A 21,873-nucleotide genomic window follows, 5' to 3' on the forward strand; every position below is an offset into this window, starting at 1 on the left:
GGGGCTGATTTGGGACCAAAAAGGGAATTTGCGCATGGAGGCAGGGGGCATGGCTGAGCTATTGAATGAATACTTTGTATATGTCTTTACCAAAGAAGAAGATGCTGCCCAGGTTACGGTGAAAGAGGAAATAGTTCAGACACTAAATGGGTTTAAAATTGATAGGAAGGAAGCATTGGATAGGCTTAAGTTTGATAAAACACCAGAACCGAGGTTACTGGAGGAAGTAAGTGTGGAAAAATGCAGATGTACTGGGCATAATTTTCCAATCTTCCTTAGACTCGGGTTGCGCCGGGGGGGAGAATTGCAAATGTTTACACCCTTGTTCAAAAAAGGGTGTAAAGATAAACCCAGCAATTTCAGGCAAATCACTTTAAACATGGTGGCAGGGAAGCTTTTAGAAACTATAATTTGGGACAAAATTAATAGTCACTTGGGTATATGCGGGGTAATAAAAGAGAGCCGGCATGAATTTGTTAAGGGCAAATCGTGGTTTGCTAATTTGCTTGAGTCTTTTCATGAGGTAACAGAGGGTTGATGAGGGTAATATTGTTACATGGTGTACATAGACTTGCAAAAGGCATTTGATAAAGTGCCACATAAAAGTTGTGAACAAAGTTTTAGCTCATGGAATAAAAGGGACAGTAGCAACATAATATGAAATTGGCTGAGTTGTAAGTGAACCAAACCAAAGTAATTGGTCTTTTGACTTCTTGTTGTGCACTATTTTAACATAACTTACCAATTCCCATGGCTTATCGTTTCACCATTTCTTTGGGAAACCAAAATTCTTCAGGAAAAATCTTCAGAGACTTTTGCATTGAATAGGATGCACTGCAATATTGCACAAGGGAATGATGTAGCAAGAATTTACACGTCATAATCTAGTGTTCCATATTTGGCCTTTTTAACCAGTTGTGAATTGTCTTGGTTTCAGAGAAAATGAGAAACAACTAGCTGCTTCATACAAAAAATGACGTCTTCATAATTTTAAGTAAATTATATTTTTTCTAATCTATAATATTCATTAGTTCAAAGTCATGCCCACATTTACCACCGTGCATTTGAAATGAGCTGTTTTGGTTGTTTCATCTTGTATAAGGTTATTTTCGACATTGATCACTGGCTAAGTAGACCATTACTTTGTTTTTGTGGCATGACATGACCCTGGTTCCATTGCAAAGTTTTGGTGCATTATTTTTAGAAATGTTCCTTCCTAGTCACATGCAGAAAACTGAGTTTTATTTTTAAAAAAAAAAATTTTTGTTTTCCTCTTTAGATCCTCTGTTACATTTTTGATTCTTTTCTGAGCTTCATGCCTTAAATTATTTCAGCTCTCATTTTTCATTTCATCATTCTCACAAACGAGTCAGAATGTCCCATGGCTTGATCAAAGATCAAGTTGGTGTACTAAAAAAACTAATGGCAGAATTTGTGTGGTAATTGCTTCTCACTGCTGGCCTTATAGTATAGCACACTCCAGTCTTTGAAAATGGTAGACCATCATATGAGACTTGATTTTACATTTAAATTTTATAGTTTATGCTCATGATTATTCACACTGCTGTTACCATTGCTTTTGTAACTTAGTGAACAATTTCCATTGAATTATGTATTTCCATTTCTCCTTTCCTGCAGGATGGAGATAGCTTCTGAAGCAACAATGTTTTTTTAAAAGGGTTATCTGTTGGCAATAAAGCTGATGCACTAGAAGGAAAAATAACAAAAATTCCTACTCTCTTGACATCAAGGCAGCACTTGATTGAGTGTGGTATCAAGGAACCCTAGCAAAATTCAAGTCAATGGTATTCAGGGAGGGAGCTCTCCTGGTTGGAACCATGCTTAGCACAAAGGAAGATGGTTGTTGGAGACCAGTCATCACAGCTCTAGGATATTGCTCCAGGAGTTCCTCAGGGTAGTGTCCTAGGCCCAACCATCTTCAGCTTCAATGACCTTCCCTCCATCTTAAGGTCAGAAATGGGAATGTTCGCTGATGATTACATAGAGTCCAGTTCTATTCACAGCTCCTCACATAATGAAACAGTTTAGGCCCACATAGAAAGGACAACATTCATGCTTAGAATGATAAATGACAAGTAACATTCATGCCACACAAATTCCAGGTAATGCTCACCCCCAAAATGAGAATATTTAAGATCTCCCCTTGGCATTCAACAGCAATACCATTGCTAAATACTCCAATATCAACTTCCTCGGGTTATCATTGGCCAGAAAATGGACCAGCCATGTAAATACTGTGGCTACAAGATCAGGTCAAAGACTGAGAATTCTGTGTCAAATAATTCACCACCAGTACCCCCCAACACCATCTATGAGGCACAAATCAGTAGTGTGATGGAATAACCTCCACTTGCCTGGATGAGCGCAGCTCTAACAACACTCGAGAAGCTTGACACCATCCAAACAAAGCATCCTGCTTAATCAACCCATCCATCACCTTAAACATTCACTCCCTCCACAACTGGCGCACAGAGGCTGCAGTGTATGATCTAAGCGTGCACTGCAACAACTCTCCAAGCCTCCTTAGATAGCACCTTTCAAACCCACAACCTTCATCACCTGGAAGAATAAGGGCAGCATGTGCATGGGAACACCACCACCTGTAAGTTCCCTTCCAAGTCTCTCTCAATCTTGACTTGGAACTTGTTTACTATTCCTTCACTGTCACTGGTTCAAATACCTGGAACTCACTTCCTAACAACACTGTAGGTATACCTACACCAGATGGACTGCTCAAGAAGGCAACTGACTACGACTTTGAGGGCAATTAAGGATGGAGAGTAAATGCTGGCCTTGCAAGTGATGCTTTCATCCCATGACCATGAAAGAATAAAATAAATTACAGTATAAGCCTTTTGCAGGGGACGATGAGAAAAAACCCACAATCAAATAATCAAGAGTCTGGATGTACTGGGCTTGGTGGCCTGATTGGCCTTTTTTACACTTCATGTTCTTGTTTTTTTAAATGATTTGTTCAAAGAATGTGGCCATCACTGGCAAGGCCAACATTTACTTCCCTCATGGAGGTGGTGGTGAGCTACATTCTTGAACTGCTGTGGTCCATGTGGTGTAGATAAACCCACAGTGCTGTTAGGGGGGAGTTCCACGACTTTGATCCAGTGTCAGTGAAGGAATGGCAATAACTTTGCAAGTCAGGATGGTATGTGACTTAGAGGGGTACTTACAAGTGGTGGTCTTCCCATGCATCTGCTGCCCTTGCCCTTCCAACTGGTAGCAGTCGCAGGTTTGGAATGTTTATTGAATGAGCCTTGGTGAGTTGCTGCAGTGCATCTTGCAGGTGGTAAACTGTTGCCACTATATGTCCATGATGGACGGAGTGAATGTTTAAGGTGGCCTATGGTGTGCTAATCAATGGGCTGCTTTGTTCTAGATGGTGTTGAGTTTCTTCAGTGTTGTTGGAGTTGGACTCATCCAGGCATGTGGGAAGTATTCCATTACATGCCTGATTTGTGCTTGTAGATTGTGGACAACCTTTGGGGAGTCGAAGTGAGTTACTTGCTGCAGAATTCCTAGCCTCTGACCTGTTCTTGCAGCCACAATATTTATATGGCTCGTCCAGTTTAGCTTCTAGTCAGTGGTAACCCTCAAGATGTTGATAGTGGATGATTCAGCAATAGTAATGCCATGAATGTCAATAGAAGATGGTTCAATTCTCTCGTTGGACATGGTTAAATGTCAAGAGATGATTATATTCTCTTTTGCTGGAGCTTGTCATTGCCTGGCAGTTGTGTGTGCTAATGTTAGTTGCCATTTATCAACCTAAACCTGAATATTGTCCAGGTCTTGCTGCATGTGAGTATGGGCTGCATCATTAAAATACTTTTTGTGATTTTAATATTGTTACCAAAGGGCGTTGGTGGAAATAATGTTTATTTTATTGTTCCCTCACTCTCTGTTTAGGCCTTACTAACTGCAGTAACGTCTCAGCATATAGAAATACATGAAGGAACTGTGTTGCAGGCTGTTAGAACCTGCTACAACATTTACCTGGCCAGCAAAAACTTAATAAACCAAACCACAGCCAAGGCGACACTGACACAGATGTTGAATGTTATATTTGCACGAATGGAAAACCAAGCTGTGAGTATTGAATTCTTGAAGGTAGAGTTGATTCAGTGTTTAAAAAAAAAACTGGTTTGTAGAACAACAAAATAATTGTTCACTGGAATGTCACAGAAAACTTGGGTATTAAAAGCTGTCTTTTTTTTTATAGCTACCATATGTTATATGCTTGAATTTATTTCTGTAATTGTGGAATTTGAGGAGAATAAAATTGTTAGTGAAACCTGAAATGTGATGAACAAAAGATTAGCATATATACCAATACAATATAATGGCAGGATTGATGCATTCCAAGTTATGATAGCAATTGTTTTTTTTTGATGCAAGAACATATTATCAAAGTTACAAATGGTATTCTGTGTGACTGTGATCTTTGTAAACTATCCTTCTCAACCTATCTGCAACCTTTGACAAAGTGTGACCACATCATCCTCTTCCAATGCTTCCCCACTGTCATCCAACTGAGTGGGACAGCCCTTGTCTGGTTCCATTCCTGTCTATCCAGTCGTACCCAAAGAATCAACTGCAGTCACTTCTCTTCCCACTTCACCATTACATTTGGAGTCCTGCAAGAAGCTACCCTTGCCCACCCCCCCTCCCTTTTCTCAACTACATACTTAAACTCATAGTCAGCTTTCACATGTATGTTGATGGCACCCAGCTCTACCTCACCACCTGTCTCGATAATGACCATGGCCTCTGTTGTGCGTCTGATTTGTCATGCTGCTTGTTTGACTTCTAGTATTGGATAAGCAGAAATTTTCTCCAGCTAAATATTAGGAAGACCAAAGCCATTGTCTTTGATCCCGTCTGCTCGTTCCATTCCCTAGGTAGCCACTGACTTCCTGCTGCTCTCTCAGATGGAATCAAAAGGTTGGCATCCATGGCATCCAACTTGACCTTGAGATGAGCTTCCAACCCCATATCTGCATTATCATCAACATTTGCCACTTCCAACCCCATAACACTGCTTTTATATGCCCCTGCCTCAGTTTATCTGAAATCTTCATCCATGCCTTTTTTATCTTTGGACTTGACTATTTGAACGTTTTCTTGGTTGGCCTCCCACCTTGCACCTTTGTAAACTTGAGTTTATCCAAAACTTTGCTCCCTTAAAACTACAAAGTCCCATCTATCCATCACTCCTGTGCTCGCTGACCTACAATGGCTCCTGTTGTGGCCGTTTAATTTTTTCAATTTGAAAGTTCTCACTCTTGTATTCAAATCCTTCCATGGCTCTGCCCCACCTTTTCTCTGTAGCACATTCAAGATCTCTGTGCTGCTCCAGTTGTGGCTGTTTCTACATCCCTGATATACATTGCTTCACCATTGATGGCGTTCAGCTGCCAAGGCCCTTAGCTCTGGAATTGCCTCCCCAAACCCCTCTGACACTCTATCTCTCTCTCCTTTTTAGGTGCTTCTTGAAACCTACCTTTGAAAAAGCTTTTGGTCATCTGCCCAAATAACTTACCATGTGGTTTAGTGCCAAATTTTACATACCAATGCTTTTTCAACCATGAGATTTTGCTGTATTAAACACATTATATATGCAAAACAAAAACAGAATTACCTGGAAAAATTCAGCAGGTCTGGCAGCATCGGCGGAGAAGAAAAGAGTTGACGTTTCGAGTCCTCATGACCCTTCGACAGAATTAGGTGAATCCAAGGAAGGGGTGAAATATAAGCTGGTTTGGGGGGGGGAAGAGAAGTGGAGGAGGGTGGTGTGGTTGTAGGGACAAACAAGCAGTGATAGAAGCAGATCATCAAAAGATGTCACAGACAACAGAACAAAAGAACACATAGGTGTCGAAGTTGGTGATATTATCTAAACGAATGTGCTAATTAAGAATGGATGGTAGGGCACTCAATGTATAGCTCTAGTGGGTGGGGGGAGCATAAAAGATTTAAAAATATTTAAAAATAATGGGCATAGGTGGGAAAAAGAAAAATCTATATAATTTATTGGAAAAAAACAAAAGGAAGGGGGAAGAAACAGAAAGGGGGTGGGGATGGAGGAGGGAGCTCAAAACCTAAAGTTGTTGAATTCAATATTCAGTCCAGAAGGCTGTGAAGTGCCTAGTCGGAAGATGAGGTGTTGTTCCTCCAGTTTGCGTTGGGCTTCACTGGAACAATGCAGCAAGCCAAGGACAGACATGTGGGCAAGAGAGCAGGGTGGAGTGTTGAAATGGCAAGCGACAGGGAGGTTTGGGTCATTCTTGTGGACAGACCGCAGGTGTTCTGCAAAGCGGTCGCCCAGTTTACGTTTGGTCTGTCCAATGTAGAGGAGACCACATTGGGAGCAACGAATGCAGTGGACTAAGTTGGGGGAAATGCAAGTGAAATGTTGCTTCATTTGAAAGGAGTGTTTGGGCCTTTGGACGGTGAGGAGAGAGGAAGTGAAGGGGCAGGTGTTACATCTTTTGCGTGGGCATGGGGTGGTGCCATAGGTGGGGGTTGAGGCGTAGGGGGTGATGGAGGAGTGGACCAGGGTGTCCCGGAGGGAACAATCCCTACGGAATGCCAACAGTGGGGGTGAAGGGAAGATGTGTTTGGTAGTGGCATCATGCTGGAGTTGGCGGAAATGGCGGAGGATGATCCTTTGAATGCGGAGGCTGGTGGGATGATAAGTGAGGACAAGGGGGACCCTATCATGTTTCTGGGAGGGAAGAGAAGGCGTGAGGGCGGATGCGCGGGAGATGGGCCGGACACGGTTGAGGGCCCTGTCAACGACCGTGGGTGGAAAACCTCGGTTAAGGAAGAAGGAGGACATGTCAGAGGAACTGTTTTTGAAGGTAGCATCATCGGAACAGATGCGACGGAGGCGAAGGAACTGAGAGAATGGGATGGAGTCCTTACAGGAAGGGGTGTGTGAGGAGCTGTAGTCAAGGTAGCTGTGGGAGTCGGTAGGCTTATAATGGATATTGGTGGACAGTCTATCACCAGAGATTGAGACAGCGAGGTCAAGGAAGGGAAGGGAAGTGTCAGAGATGGACCACGTGAAAATGATGGAGGGGGTGGAGATTGGAAGCAAAATTAATAAATTTTTCCAAGTCCCGACGAGGGCACGAAGCAGCACCGAAGTAATCATCGATGTACCGGAGAAAGAGTTGTGGAACGTGGCCGGAGTAGGACTGGAACAAGGAATGTTCCACATACCCCATAAAGAGACAGGCATAGCTGGGGCCCATGCGGGTACCCATAGCCACACCTTTTATTTGGAGGAAGTGAGAGGAGTTGAAGGAGAAATTGTTCAGTGTGAGAACAAGTTCAGCCGGACAGAGGAGAGTAGTGGTGGATGGGGATTGATGGGACTGTCCACCAATATCCATTACAAGCCTACCGACTCCCACAGCTACCTTGACTACAGCTCCTCACACCCCGCTTCCTGTAAGGACTCCATCCCATTCTCTCAGTTCCTTCGCCTCCGTTGCATCTGTTCCGATGATGCTACCTTCAAAAACAGTTCCTCTGACATGTCCTCCTTCTTCCTTAACCGAGGTTTTCCACCCACGGTCGTTGACAGGGCCCTCAACCTTGTCCAGCCCATCTCCCGCGCATCCGTCCTCATGCCTTCTCCTCCCTCCCAGAAACATGATAGGGTCCCCCTTGTCCTCACTTATCACCCCACCAGCCTCCGCATTCAAAGGATCATCCTCCGCCATTTCCGCCAACTCCAGCATGATGCCACTACCAAACACATCTTCCCTTCACCCCCACTGTTGGCATTCCGTAGGGATTGTTCCCTCCGGGACACCCTGGTCCACTCCTCCATCACCCCCTACGCCTCAGCCCCCACCTATGGCACCACCCCATGCCCACGCAAAAGATATAACACCTGCCCCTTCACTTCCTCTCTCCTCACCGTCCAAGGGCCCAAACACTCCTTTCAACTGAAGCAACATTTCACTTGCATTTTCCCCAACTTAGTCTACTGCATTCGTTGCTCCCAATGTGGTCTCCTCTACATTGGAGAGACCAAACGTGTAAACTGGGCAACCGCTTTGCAGAACACCTGCGGTCTGTCTGCAAGAATGACTCAAACCTCCCTGTCGCTTGCCATTTCAACACTCCACCCTGCTCTCTTGCCCACATGTCTGTCCTTGGCTTGCTGCATTGTTCCAGTGAAGCCCAACGCAAACTGGAGGAACAACACCTCATCTTCCGACTAGGCACTTCACAGCCTTCTGGACTGAATATTGAATTCAACAACTTTAGGTCTTGAGCTCCCTCCTCCATCCCCACCCCCTTTCTGTTTCTTCCCCCTTCCTTTTGTTTTTTTCCAATAAATTATATAGATTTTTCTTTTTCCCACCTATTTCCATTATTTTTAAATCTTTTATGCCCCCCACCCCCACTAGAGCTATACATTGAGTGCCCTACCATCCATTCTTAATTAGCACATTCGTTTAGATAATATCACCAACTTCGAAACCTATGTGTTCTTTTGTTCTGTTGTCTGTGACATCTTTTGATGATCTGCTTCTATCACTGCTTGTCTGTCCCTACAACCACACCACCCCCCTCCACTTCTATCCCCCCCACCCAACACCACCCCCCCCCCCCCCCGGACTTAAACCAGCTTATATTTCACCCCTTCCTTGGATTCACCTAGCTTTGTCGAAGGGTCATGAGCACTCGAAACGTCAACTCTTTTCTCCTCCGCCGATGCTGCCAGACCTGCTGAGTTTTTCCAGGTAATTCTGTTTTTGTTTTGGATTTCCAGCATCCGCAATTTTTTTGTTTTTAGCACTATATATGCAAGTTGTTGATTATTTCTCAAAGCTAATGTAAGTTTCCCAATTACGATTTCCGATAAGACCAGTGAACCTCACATGGCATTGTTTACATTGGGCAGGTGGCAATGCTGGAATTTGGGTGCACATAGCCACTGAAAAAATTTGAATCAAAGCTTGAGAGAGATGTGCTTTGTGAGAGTAAAGATTTTTAAATTGGTTTTATGATTGACAAGACCTCCTTGTCACTTACCATTTCAGCAGGCCGTCTTGCTCTCATGCCCACACGACTTCCGGACTTAACATTGAGTTCAGCAACTTCAGACTATGAACTGTCCTCCATCTTTACCCCTTTCCTTTTTTTAATCCAGTTTTTTTGTTCTTTTTTACTTATTCATCATTTTTATCCTTCTTCCCCAAACCGCACCACAAGGCCAACTGTCATTTGTTTCTCTGTTGTGCTTTCACAGAGCGCTGGCCCTTGGTCACAGCATATCAAAAGACATGTAAAAGTGGCCTCTGAATAACAATATGGAGCCAAGAAGATGCTCTTAGCTCATTTCAGTCTCTCCTAATGATCTGTTATCATGGTTATATGGCCCATTTAAGCTCTTGAAATTACTTTTTTAAACCTATAAATACAGTTCCCTAACCAACATCTCCCATACCATGAAGACACATTGTGTCAGCTCCTCATCCCTGCCTTAGGCCTGCTTCGCAATGCATCCATGTTTGACAGAAAGTTGTTTTATCTTATTGGGTGCTAATCCCACAAACAATCCAGCATAGCAAGGTAAATAGGTAGTGTGAACTCACTTTCCCACATTCCATATCATGTCCAAGTCACCCACCATCCCTGTTGTCACTGATTTATATTGGTTGCCAGTCCCATTGCATCTCAAATTTAAAGTTCTCATTCCCTTGTTCAAATTTATTCATTGCCTCACCCATTTCTATCTTTAACCTTTTCCAATGTTACAAACCCACAAACTCTCCATTCCTCTCGTCTCTTATTTGTCTCCCCCTTTCCTTCGCGCCACCATAGGCATTTGTGACTTCAACCAACTGTAGCCCACAATTGGAACAAAACAGAGGCAGTGGAGAGGTTGAGAGAGGTGATGGAGAGGTATCATTGGATGTTGTCTGTGAGATTGTGGAAGCTGACCTTGTGTTTGTGGATGTTATCACCAAAGGACAGATGGTAAAAGAGGAAGATGAAGAGCTGAGGATAGAACTTTCTAGGAATACAGAGGTCATGGTGTAGAGACAGCTGTCACTGCTGAAGAAACTCTGGTTACAATCAGAGTTTTGGAACCCAGCAAGGGCAGTCTCATTTGTGACTTCAGCTAGGGCCTTTTAAGTGCTGTAGCAGGCGTGGAAGCCTCTGCTGCTTCCTTCTAACCCTTGTTCACAAAGCCTAGCCTTTCCCAAGGCATTCCCTGCCTCTCTCCTGATCCCTTATCTTTCTCTGGTTTCTGTTTTGTCTCCCCTCTTGTGCTCTCCAAACTTAACTCATACATGAGACTTATTTCTTGCTCCCTTGATCCTATTCCAGCTAAGCTACTGAACGTCCAACTACCCCTGTAAATGGATTCCCCTGTTCAGGTACTCTCTCACTTTCTCCTTTAAACCATCATCACCCTTCAAAAAACAAAGCATTCTCAGCCTCTCTCTTTTCTCTTAGTTCTTGAACATGTCTCCAAAATCTGTGCCCTTCTTTCCCAAAACGCCGTGTCTGAGCTAGAAAGTTGTCAAACTTAATACAGCATTCCTTAGAAATGGAAGACTGTGCTCCATTTTCAGTCCTAAAATATGTCTTTTTGCATACAGCTGCAGGAAGTAAAACAAATGGAAAAGGAGAGACTTCGGCAACAACATCATCTCCAACAGTCCAATGTGAACCAGTACGAACCCGAATCCCCACAACTAAGCCGACTTGAGGAACAGCCAATTCTTGAAGTAGCACAGGCACCTGAAGTAGAATCAGGACACATTAATGAAGTGGACAAGCATATTCAAGAGGATACAGAGCCAGAAAATGGGACAGACATTTGTAATGCCGAAAATGAACAAACAGAAGTTGACCAGGCCACAGCAGCTAAAAGTAAATAAGTTTGTTTATAGCCTCTTGTACATAGTTTTTGTGACTTAGGAAAGTTTAAAGGAAGGAAATTATTTATTTGTTTCCTTAGATATGCACTATAAGGTTGGTAAACAATATCGTTTCTCAGTTCAGTTTCCATATATCGTAGAATGTAGGTCAATTCTTCCTTAAAAGTATTCTGCTTCACTTGGTTAAGATGATTTGCTCTACGTTGTATTTACAATTTTTTCATTCCATTGTTAGCAACAAGTCCCTGTAGTATTCCACACAATGGAAAAACCTGAATAAGCATTTAATTTCTTCACTTTCTGTTAATGGTTACAAATCTATTGGAAAATGATCCTGCCAACCAAGATGTCAAAAATCATGTATTCTTGATGCAAATGCTGCTGTGGCTGCAGCCAGTTTGATGGAAAATTAACTCCAGGCAAAAAGAGATTACAAAGTGACTATTTAAAAAATTCGCTCAACAGTGTCCTACACTGGATTACGCATCTGAAAGAAAGGATCACTGTCTTATGTTGTTATGTTCAATTCTCTCTAGCGTTGGTTTTAAATTAATTTCACTTCTTGGGTTTGGCATCAATCATGGATTCTATCAACACACTTTGTGACTGATTAGAAATGTTTTGTATGCTGACCAAGACCTGCCCTTCTATTGTAGAAATAGGCACAGAACAAGTTAATTCTGACACTGAACTCCAGCTAGAAGTGGTGACAACATCAGAATTGCTTTGAATTTTAACCAAGGACAGTCCACAGAATTTACATCATGACTGTATCTTCAGCTATTGGGAGCCTGTCCCACCATATTTCTGTTGAATAGACATTGGTCCCTTGTCTATCAGCAGCAAAGAGCCTTGCTCCAGATGTCTTTAAGACACAGAGACTAACTTTTCCAAGGTATTCAGTTATGTCATCTGGATTATTATTATCTTGTATTATGAGATGGGGGTTTAGGCTTCCCTTTAAAGACTTATCCCAAAATTTAACAATTGTGTTTAGCTGAAAAGGCACTGATTTAATACATATCCATTGACTTCAGTATCTGAACTGCCTCATAATTAGAGGGCGTGTTTCAGTTACTGCTTGCAGCAAACAAGGACACTTCTCTGTGTAGCTGTTTCTGCTAACCACATTTTTACAAGGTTTTATCTTTCTAGCTAAATAGGAATCACAATGAGCATCATCTAACAAGGTCTGTTCCATACAACTGCAGTGGTTCCTAGGCCAGATAGGGTATGTTATGTGCTCCAAATGGTTCAAGTTTTCAAAGTCACTTGGCGGCAGATCTATTGTTTTCCAGGTCTCACTAAAACACAGAATCGCATATGTAGTGGAAGGTTTTAGTTGTTGTTCAGAAGTTGTCAAAGTAAATTTCTTTAGAGAAAATGCACCTCACCTACTCCAAGTTTTGTTAAATTGAGCTTTCGTACACACTGCACATCAAAATCAAGTTGGTTCTTGCCTGATTATTATGAAGAATCTGGCAATAGTAAGTAGATGTGACTGGTCAAGTAAAAAAAATCCAATATTTTCTGAAAAAGCCCTCTATATGAAAGCTCAGGTGGCTGTTGAGGAAAGGGTTTTTTTTTGTCCAGCCTTTAAAAGGGGCTGATGGAGCTTTCCATCTTGTGCTGCGATTGCTTTTGAAGATAAAGATAAGGTCACATTCACATTTCAGTGAGGAGTAACAATCAAACAATCTTATCAAGCTTGAAGATGTCACAGATTTGGGATTCTCTCCAAACTCACTATGAAGCTCCAATAATTTTACAATCAGCTGTTTCTGATCATGATTACTTGAGGGAAGTACATGTCTTTATTTATGAAACATTTGGAAACTGCAAACTTTCCCGCTTTATTCTGATTCTGGACTTGGTCCTACACAAGTTGATATCAAATGGCTTGCAATCTCAAGTTTTTCTCTCATTATTAGTACCTTACTTGCATTTTGCTCATCAAGCATTGTTGGTGAGTAGATTGTGTTGAAGGTGGATCTAGCTTGTATTACTTGGTATGTAGGCAGTTTGCCTAATATTATTTCTGAATTTCACTTGCATCAGAAAATTGCAGTGTGAAATTTCAAATCCTGACCACTTTTTTTTTATTCATTCATGGAATTTGAGCATCTGGTAAGGCAAGCATTTATTGCCAATCCTTAATTACCCTTGTGAAGGTGGTGGCAAGTTGCTTTGTTGAACCACTGCAACCCATGTAGCAATGGAGGAATGGCGATATAGTTCCACATCCGGATGGCGTGCGACTTGGAGCAGAACTTGCAGATAGCGTATACTGCCCATGTTCTTCTAGCTGTTAGATGTTGCAGGTTTGGAAGGTTGCCAGAGCGTTGGCAAGTTGCTGCAGTGCATTTTGTAGATGGTACACACTACTGCCATTGTGTGCTGGTTGTGGAGGGAGCTCATGTTTAAGGTGATGGATGAATGGCAGATCAAATAGGCTGCTTTGTCCTGGATAATGGCGAGCTTCTTGTGTGTTGTTGGACCTGCAACCATCCAGGCAAGTAGAGAGTATTATATCACACTCTTGACTTGTGCCTTGTAGATGGCAGACAGGCTTTGGGAAGTCAAGAGGTGAGTTACTTGACTGAGGATTCCCAGCCTCTGCCCTGCTCTTATAGCCACAGTATTTATATGGCTGCTCAGTTTCTGGTCACTGGTGACCCCCTGGATGTCGAACTTGAAGGATTCAGTGATGGTAATGCTGTTGAATGTCAGATAATTAGATATTCTCTTGTTGGAAATGGTCATTCCTCAGCACTTGAATGGCACAGATATTGCTATTTATGAGCCCAAACCTGAATGTTGTCCAAGTCTTGCTGCATGTAGGCATGGATTGCTTCAGTATCTGAGGAGTTGTGAATGATACTGAATACTGTGCAATCTTCAGTAAACATCTCTACTCCTGACCTTAATGCTGAGTGAGAGTTCATTGAAAATGTTGAAGATGGTTGGGCCTTGCACGCTACCCTGAGGAGTTCCTACAGCAATATCCTGAGGCTGAGATTATTGGTCTCCTACAATCACAGACATCTTCCTTTTATACTAGCTATGACTCCAACCTGTGGACAGTTTCCCCCTTCATTCCCATTAACTTCAATTTTCCTAGAGCTCCTTGATGCCACACTTGGTCAAATGCTGCCTTGATGTCAACAGCAGTCACTCTCAACTCGCCACTGGCATTCGGCTCTTTTGTCCATGTTTGGACCAAGGCTGCAATGAAGTCAAGAACTGACCCTGGTAGAACCCAAACTGTGCGTAGTGAACAGGTTATTGCTGTGTGAGTGCCACTTGATAACACTGTCAGTGACTCCACCCATCACTTTGCTAATGATTGCGAGTATGTTGATGGGGTAGTAATTGGCTGAATTAGATAGGTCATGCTTTTTGTGACCAATTTTCCAGTGTTGGGCAGATACCAGTGGTGTAGCTGTACTGGAACAACTTGACTAGGGATGCAGCTGGTTCTGGAGCACAAGTTTTTAGTCCTACAGCCAGGTTGTTGTCAGGACCAGTATCCTTTGCTGTATCCAGTGCCTTCAGCCCTTTCTTGATATCTGCCAGTGAAAGATTGCACCACTTATTTAATACAAGTGCATATAGATATCTAATTTATAGAAAGTTAGAGCTTACTCTGCTAGTGTTCATTTCTTGGTCCAACTATTGGTGGTTCTACTTAAGGCCATCTTCAAGGCAACAACGTAAAGAATCAAAAATCTTTTCCAAAGATGTAATGTCTTGTTCTGATTGCTTGGGGTGATGAATGATTTGCTGCAAACTGCTCAGAAGATAAAAAATCTTCAGAAACACTACCAAAAATCCTTTCACTACTATTTTATACACGAGGATTGAATGCAAGGAGAAAATGTTAGATTACCTAATTTCAGTATTACTTTCCTCATTTTCTTCGAAGTACAAATTTTGCATACAAAATTCATTCTGCATTTCAGGCCCAACCATGCTTGTTTATTTGACCAGATGTGACTAGAAGCATTTTCCTGTTCTTTCTGGTTTTCAATGATCTGCTATTTTCAAGATGCTATTTCTGCCTTCCCTCGGCAAAGAGTCTAAGGTAATTATTAAAACAAAATAGGAAAATATAATTTAAAAGCTCAAAAGGACAATTTCATGAAGAGCAAATATCCAGGTGATTTTCCCAAGATTGGACTGCATCCTATCTTATGTGGAAGCTGAACTTAAAGAATAAGGAAGACTATACTGAAGGTAGGTGGCTTATCATGATTTTGCCTGAGTTTTGTATAATATCAGGAATCAAGAACCTTGCATCAGTGATAATTCAATTATGGAAATAAGTGAAATAGTATATGGCAATGGAGAGAGCACTGCATGATGTTTTGAATAGAGTCAGAATGTTCAGATATAATTATTTTCTCCTCAAATATTTTTTGAGATATTTATCAAGAAGCAAAATGATATTCACAATTTTTAATAAAAATTATCAAGAAATATACTACATTTTTCTTAATAAGAGTAATTCACCATCTTTACTGTAATTGTTAAGAATTTGTCCACTGTATGCAGTGCCTGTGGAGAAAATCAGGTCCCTAGCTTCACTTAATGCTAAACTACATTAATTCAGCATTAAAACCACAGTGAATTATTCTGATAAGGCTTGGGAACTTTCTGTCTTCACTATATCTGCCACATAACTTGGTGCTCTAGGAGAGCAAATGAAGAACTGGGCATACCCTGTTCCATGAAGTTTCATATTATTTTTATTGGATGGAAAATTTACAGCGAGTGTATGTCTAAATTACTGATACGTGCTCTCAAAACATAACGTTGTATGTTAATAAAACTAAAGGTAAATTTATTACAGATACCCAGCCTTAGAGAGGGATCAAATCTTGAACGCTCGGATAAACCATGGTTAATGTTCACTTACTATTTTCTGTCTAGGTGATTTCACCATAATAATTGCTGCTTTCTGTGCCCTCACTAAAGAGGTAGACAGTAGAAGTTTTTGTGTCATGCCTAAATGACCTCTATTAGAAGTGAATAAAAGAGGGCAGAACATCTTGAGGGAAAAGAGGAGGATTAATCCAGGGACTTGAGTGGTACCCTTAGGTGACGCTTCTTTCTTGTCTTTTCTCCTTGCAATGTGCCACCACAATGACTGGCAGTGATTTCACAATTTTATTTTGTATAAAGTGTTGAACAGGAGCCATTTATCAATGTTAAGACTGCTCCTCAATGACCTTTTTTTCTGAGTGCTTTCAGGGCAGGAAGACCAGCCAGTGGCTAGTAAATTCTCTTGTTGTTCATACTGCTAAAACTTTATAATTTTGTGTTTCTTGTGCTTCTCATATATTTATTGTTCATTTATACCTTCAGAAGCTCCACATATTAATTTTTTTGCAGTCTAGGAAGGTAGTCAGACGTTCTGCTGGTGACATATGAATTTTCAATTGAAGTACAATGGTCCAGATTTTGTAGTATCAATAACAGTGAGGCTATTAGTACTCACCATTATTAAGGACTAAATGGACAGCAACTATTGCCACCCCACACTTGCAGTTAAATGTGGGAATCGGGGAGTTGCTGTCATTTTTTTTTTTTTTGCCTTCTCCTCCATGAGCTTCTCCACCTTGATGAGTGATTTGGCAATCAAACACATGGAGGGTGTAAAGTCCCAATGCATATCCACTAAATACTTGGTAAACATGCCAGAAAAAGTTGCAGGTCGTCCATTCAAATGTAACTGAAATTTTAATGATGTGATAACTCTTAATTGCTGCTATACAATCTGGAACTGAAAACTTACTTTTAGCAGTGTGGAGACTCATTCTTTAGGTTTTATTTATGGCTAAAAATGTTAGCATTTTAAAAACTTTTTCTTTGTCTCATTTCTCTAATCCCATCTTCCTTTTCACCTTCATTTCACTTCCTGTACATGATTTTACATTGAATTAAATGTTCCAAACTATGCTTCCTGGATTAGACTGCATACTTCAGTAAGCATAGCGTACTAGTTGGTTGAAGAAGCTTGTTGCTTGCCCTGTTCACATAAGTTCCAGACCCCCTACTGAGGGTGTTACACTATGTCAGACTCCATAAGCTGTTGTGCAAAAGCCTACTAAAAGTCTGTGGACAGCTGTGTAAATGTAATGGATGGTGAGCACTGTTTATACGCTGCTGACTGCAAAATCCGGACCAATGTTTGGCTGACAAGAGGTAACTCTTCATATGACCCTTACTGTAACTCACTGACTAAAGAGGAAGAAAAATCAATCTTATTGCTATCTGTTCTTTATAAAAATGATGTTATAGGAAAAGGAGGAAAATGCTGATTCAGATTTTCTCCAAAGGCACTTCAGATGCTTAGATATTAAACACTAGCTTTTGGCAAACCAGTGCAACTGAAGGTAATTCCATATACCAAAATGAGAATTGATTTTTTATATTGATGTTATAATATATTTCTGAAGGAATACACAAATAGAATTTAAACCCTTCGAAGATTTCACCCTTCGAAAAATCATCCCCAAAGCCCCATTTTCCTTTATTTGAGACAAAGTTGAGGCATGTTTTATCCATGCTTGTATTTTCTTTAATTTAGTCCTGGCTGGCTGATTTGTTCTGAGCATTTTATATTTTGTCCTTACACAAGGTATTGCAAAAGGGATTACAGGCAGCAGTCATGGGGAGGGTCTTGAATTTGAGGATAATGTACATGAAATTGTACAGAACATTCTACAAGAGTTGGTGACCACTGTTGTTGGAGGTAGTGTATTCATTTTCATCTGTTAATTTATTTCCATGATTTTGTTCTGCATGTGTAAGTCTTCATGACATTTTTGTTTTTCCTTAATTTTCTTTGATTCCTTCGTCTCATGAGGTAATTTTCCCCTTTCTGTCGGTATAAGTCTCAATTTCGATAGGAGAGTAAAAAAAGTTAATGATTTCTTGTGTATAGATTAATTGCTTACTGATTCATTGAAAACTTTTTGTAGTTGTGCATTTTGCATCATGGATGACCATTATGTAATCAGTAAAGTTGGATCAATATCATAAAATTTATAAGCAAATTTAAAATGTAGGGCAGACAAAGAATTAATTTTTCTTTATTTGTTCCTGGTGTTGTTGGTTAGGCCAGCATTTATTGCCCATCCCTAATTGCCCATCCCTAATTGCCCGTGCTCAAAGGGCTTTTAGGAGTTAACCACATTGCTGTGGGTCTGGAGTCACAAGTAGGCCAGATGAGGTAAGGACTGCAGATTTCCTTCCCTAAAGGGACATGGATGGGACATTAGTGAACCAGATGAGTTTTTACAACAATCAGCAATGGTTTTGTGGTCATCATTATTGAATTCAAATTTCATCATCAAACCCAGATCCCCAGAACATTACCCAGGGTCTCTGCAATGCCAGTCTAGTGACAATACCACTATGCCACCACCTCCTCTTACAGTGATGTTACACAAACCTACCAGGTAATGATGTAGAATCATTTGGTGGTATTGAAAGTTGCCAAGATGTAATGGGGACAAAGGCAAGTTACAAAGAAGACACTATATGTCTAAAGTTTCAAGACAAATTTTTACAGCATAAATGATGTACTTTGTCATATTTTCTACCATGTTTGGAGAGTTGACTGCAGCCTAATGAACCTTGGGTGAGGAAAATAATCGACAATGTGTAATATGTTTGAAGTATTTATCTTTTTGATGTTTGACTTTCTGACTTGCGTTAATTTTAAAGGATAATCTTTTCCAGTACCTAACTAGAGCAATTACATTTATTTATCTTTTAATTTTCAAGGTGCCAATGAGAAAATTTAGATAAACCAATAGATTAAGCCTAGAACCACTTGATTTCTTTGCTTCAGTAACGCGCCATTTATTCATAAGAAAAGGTGTAGGCCATTTATCTCCAAGAGCTTGTTCCACCATTCGATGAGGTCATGGCTGATCTGTGATCCAACTCTATACACCTGCCTTTTGCCCCATTTCCCTTGTGCCTTTGGTTAACAAAAAAGTTTCAGATTTAAAATTAACAGTTGATCAAGCATCCATTGCCATTTGCAGAACAAAGTTCAACGTTTTTGTCACTCTTTGTGTGTAGAAGTGATTCCAAATTTCACTCCTGAAAGACTGGCCATTTTTTAGATTATGCCCCTTAGTCTTCCTGACCAGTGGAATGGTTTTCTCTATCTAACCAACTACCCCCCCCCGCCCCCCTTTAAATCTTAAAAGCTTCAATCAAATCACTTCTTAAACATCTAAATTCCCAGGGATACAACCCTAGTTTGTGTAATCTCTACTCGTAACTTAACCCTTGGAGTCTAGGTATCATTCTGGTAAATATATGCCTCAGTCCCTCTAATACTCTTCCTAAGTTATGATGACCAGAACTGCTCACAGTACTCCAGGTGTGGTGTAACCAGGGCTTTGTGTAGTTGAAGCATGATTTCTATCCCCTTGTATTCTAGAGAAGGTGCAAAAAAAAAAAGATTTAACAGGACGATACCAGAAAAGCAGGGGTATTCCTGTCAGAAAAGAATGAACAGGCTGGATCTCCCTTCTCTTGAAAAGAGAAAGCTGAGAGGTGACCTAATAGGTTTTGGTAGAGTAGACTCAAAGGGAATGTTTCCTCTTGTTGGGAAGAGCAAAACTTGAGGTCTTTAATATAAGATAGTCACCAAGAAATCAAATAGGGAATTGAGAAGAAATGTATTTACACAGAGTGGTTAGAATGTGAAACTCATTATTGAAACAATAGTATAGATGCTAAGGAGAGGCTAGATAAACCTATGTGGGAATAGAGGATTATGCCAATAGTTAGATGAGGAAAGACAAAAGGAGGCTCAAGTGGAGCATCAATGCTGGCATGCACTGATTGAGCCGAATGGCCTGTTTCTGTGCTTTGTAACCTATCAAAGACCGGCATTCCATTAGCCTTTTTGATTATTTTCTGTATTGTGCACCTAGATGCCCAAATCTCTTTGGACCTTCGATGTTTCCAGCTTTTCATCATTTAGAAAGAACTTTGTTCTAACCTTTTTAGATTCAAGTTGGATGACCTCATATTTGACTTCATTAAAATCCATTTGACACAGCTTCGCCCATTCACTTAATCTGTCTATATTTCTTTGTAATTTTGTGCTGATGAATTCTCTCAAATTAAATTGGAAACAAGCTCAAATGAATTCTCCAGAATTGTTCTAATTTGTTTCAAGAAAATAATTTACAGGCATTTGATTGCATTTGAAGATGGTCTTTTGTTCCTTGATGTTAGCATCTAGCTGTTCCTTGTGCTGTTCCTTATAGCTGCTACTTTCTGAAGTGTTAAAGCTGTATTGATACTTCAAGCCAACTGTATTGCAATATTTAGTCACCATTGATTTCAGTAGGAGTTAGAGACTCAGATGCAGCGACATTTGTAGCAATTGATAGCAGGTGTTTTAAAACCCTTATGTCAATGTCAACTTCTGGGAGGAGGTCGTACTTGGTATATTGTTCATAATGTTGTCCAGGTTGTGTGGTATATATCAGCCAGTACTTTTTTTTTTGTTCATTCATGGGATGTGGGCATCGCTGGCTAGGCCAGCATTTATTGCTCATCCCTAATTGCCCTTGTACCAAGGGCATTTTAAGAGTCAACCACATTGCTGTCGACCATCCTTACCTGGTCTGGAGTCACATGTAGGCCAGACCAGGTAAGGATGGCAGATTTCCTTCCCTAAAGGACATTAGTGAATTAGATGGGTTTTTACAACAATCGACAATGGTTCCATGGTCATCATTAGGCTTTTAATTTTCCAAATTTTTATTGAATTCAAATTCCTCTATCTGCCATGGCAGGATTTGAACCCGGGTGCCCAGAGCATTACCCTGGATCTCTGGATTACTTGTCCAGCGACAATACCACTATGCCATTGTCTCCCCAAGTATGGTGGTAGATAAATCATCAGCTGAAATTTTACATTATTGCTAACAGTTTCATATGTGTAACTTTCAAAGTGAGCTCAGATCTGCCTTTTGCTAAATTTGCTATTACTGAAGAGGTTTCCTTATCTGCAGAAAGTGACCTCAGTCAGTGAAAATTTCTTGCCTACAGGCAGGAAACGTTTAATGTCACTGAGGTTTCAAAATGCCTTCACTGTATGTTCTGATGAAGCCTTGTAAGTTACAACTTGGCTGTAATGTGATGGATTTCACAGTCAAGTTTTCCAGATAATGCAAGTTGAGGCTGAAATGTCAGCACAGCTTTATATTTTGGGTCAAGGCGAAAGCCATTTTATCCATTTAGAATTTAGGAACATATGTAGTTGAGCTACAATTTTGATGGAGAGCTATTGTCATGGCAAAAGATTTCGGTCATAATGTTTTGCCAAATAATTTGTTTTACTTTTGATTTCCCCACCCCCCCACCACCCTCCGCCCCCGTTTTCTTCCTTTAAAGGAACTCTCCCTACCACGCATCTGGGAGGATGGGACGATGTGGGCTTTGGACCTCCCCACTACCATCCTCAATGCTGCTGTGATTGGCCAGTAAAAAGTGCAGTTGAAGGTGGGTGAGGCAGTGCCAGTTTTTCCTACCCCTCCTTCAGAGAGATTTTTTTTTAAAAGTCTGAGCCTGAAACTCAACCACAGATTTGAGTAGTGGGCCTTCAAACCATGAAATTGTAATTGCTACACTTGACTATTAGATGGATTTTAGTTTATTGGCTATTTTTGGAAGTCTATTTGTTGTTAGCTGCAATATTTACAATAGCTTTAAATTACTTCACACTATTTTAGCATGTTTGAAATCTTATTTTTTATGTATTTCTGATTTTTGAAGTTAAACGTACATTGTTAGTAACTTAGTACCATACAGTATCTTTGTTTATAACTGTTGTTCCTCACTTATTAAATTCTACTGACATGCATTTTCCTCAATATGGTGC

The 21,873-nt window shown here is 40.7% G+C and overlaps 1 protein-coding gene across 5 annotated transcripts in view; it reads left to right on the forward strand.

Annotated features, from left to right (window-relative positions):
* The window catches only part of arfgef1 (ADP-ribosylation factor guanine nucleotide-exchange factor 1 (brefeldin A-inhibited)), a 312,411-nt gene that overhangs the window by 108,703 nt on the left and 181,835 nt on the right, over window positions 1-21,873 (forward strand). For 2 of the 5 annotated variants that reach the window (XM_041189760.1, XM_041189762.1), the window contains 4 exons: window positions 3,943-4,122; window positions 10,668-10,941; window positions 17,593-17,706; window positions 21,387-21,494. In XM_041189760.1, coding sequence (XP_041045694.1) covers window positions 3,943-4,122; window positions 10,668-10,941; window positions 17,593-17,706; window positions 21,387-21,494 — 676 coding nt within the window. Of the gene's footprint in view, window positions 1-1,862; window positions 1,971-3,942; window positions 4,123-10,667; window positions 10,942-17,592; window positions 17,707-21,386; window positions 21,495-21,873 lie in introns of those variants that run through there. The other 3 variants (XM_041189763.1, XM_041189765.1, XM_041189764.1) reach the window with 2 other exon arrangements.

The sequence above is a fragment of the Carcharodon carcharias genome, chromosome 6, assembly GCF_017639515.1.
Source record: "Carcharodon carcharias isolate sCarCar2 chromosome 6, sCarCar2.pri, whole genome shotgun sequence".
Taxonomy (NCBI): domain Eukaryota; kingdom Metazoa; phylum Chordata; class Chondrichthyes; order Lamniformes; family Lamnidae; genus Carcharodon; species Carcharodon carcharias.